Here is a 473-nt window from a genome sequence, read left to right on the forward strand (position 1 = left end):
AGTAAAGATCTGCTTCAAGCCATTTTGGATACCGAATCAAGTCCCTAGCCAAGAATTGCATGTACCGCTTGCTCCCTTGAGGCACGACCCTCACTTCCCCTTCCTCGACATAAACCAGCTGATCGACGTGCCAGTCCCATGGAATCCTGCATTTCCCTGTCTTCCACACAGACCACCTCGAAACACCAAGCTCCGATAACCTATCTTTTGACACCTTCCTTTCCACTCTCACGTTGTAGAGCTCCTCCAGTGACTTCTCTATCCTCATAGCTCGTATGCCTCGACCATTTGCGAGACTGGTGCTTGAAAATTTATTATGCGTCCTGATTATGTTTGTGGTGAAGGAGGTAAGGGATGGACCCATCGTAATGCTAGTCATTGCGTGTGCTTAGAGTTTGACAACACAAACCGATGGAATGGATAATCCCGCAGAATTGGCAAATAAACATTCAACAACCAATATAATAATTTGG

General features: G+C 46.1%; 1 protein-coding gene across 1 annotated transcript; it reads right to left on the reverse strand.

Annotated features, from left to right (window-relative positions):
• Window positions 1–4: 4 nt before the first annotated feature.
• LOC140967847 (uncharacterized) lies at window positions 5–422 on the reverse strand (the record flags this gene model as incomplete). The annotated part of the gene is made up of 1 exon (XM_073428620.1): window positions 5–422. A coding segment is annotated over exon 1 (375 nt), but the record flags the coding sequence as incomplete, so codon positions are not given.
• Between the last annotated feature and the right edge of the window lie 51 nt (window positions 423–473).

This window comes from Primulina huaijiensis, unplaced genomic scaffold (assembly GCF_012295235.1).
Source record: "Primulina huaijiensis isolate GDHJ02 unplaced genomic scaffold, ASM1229523v2 scaffold28913, whole genome shotgun sequence".
Lineage (NCBI taxonomy): Eukaryota > Viridiplantae > Streptophyta > Magnoliopsida > Lamiales > Gesneriaceae > Primulina > Primulina huaijiensis.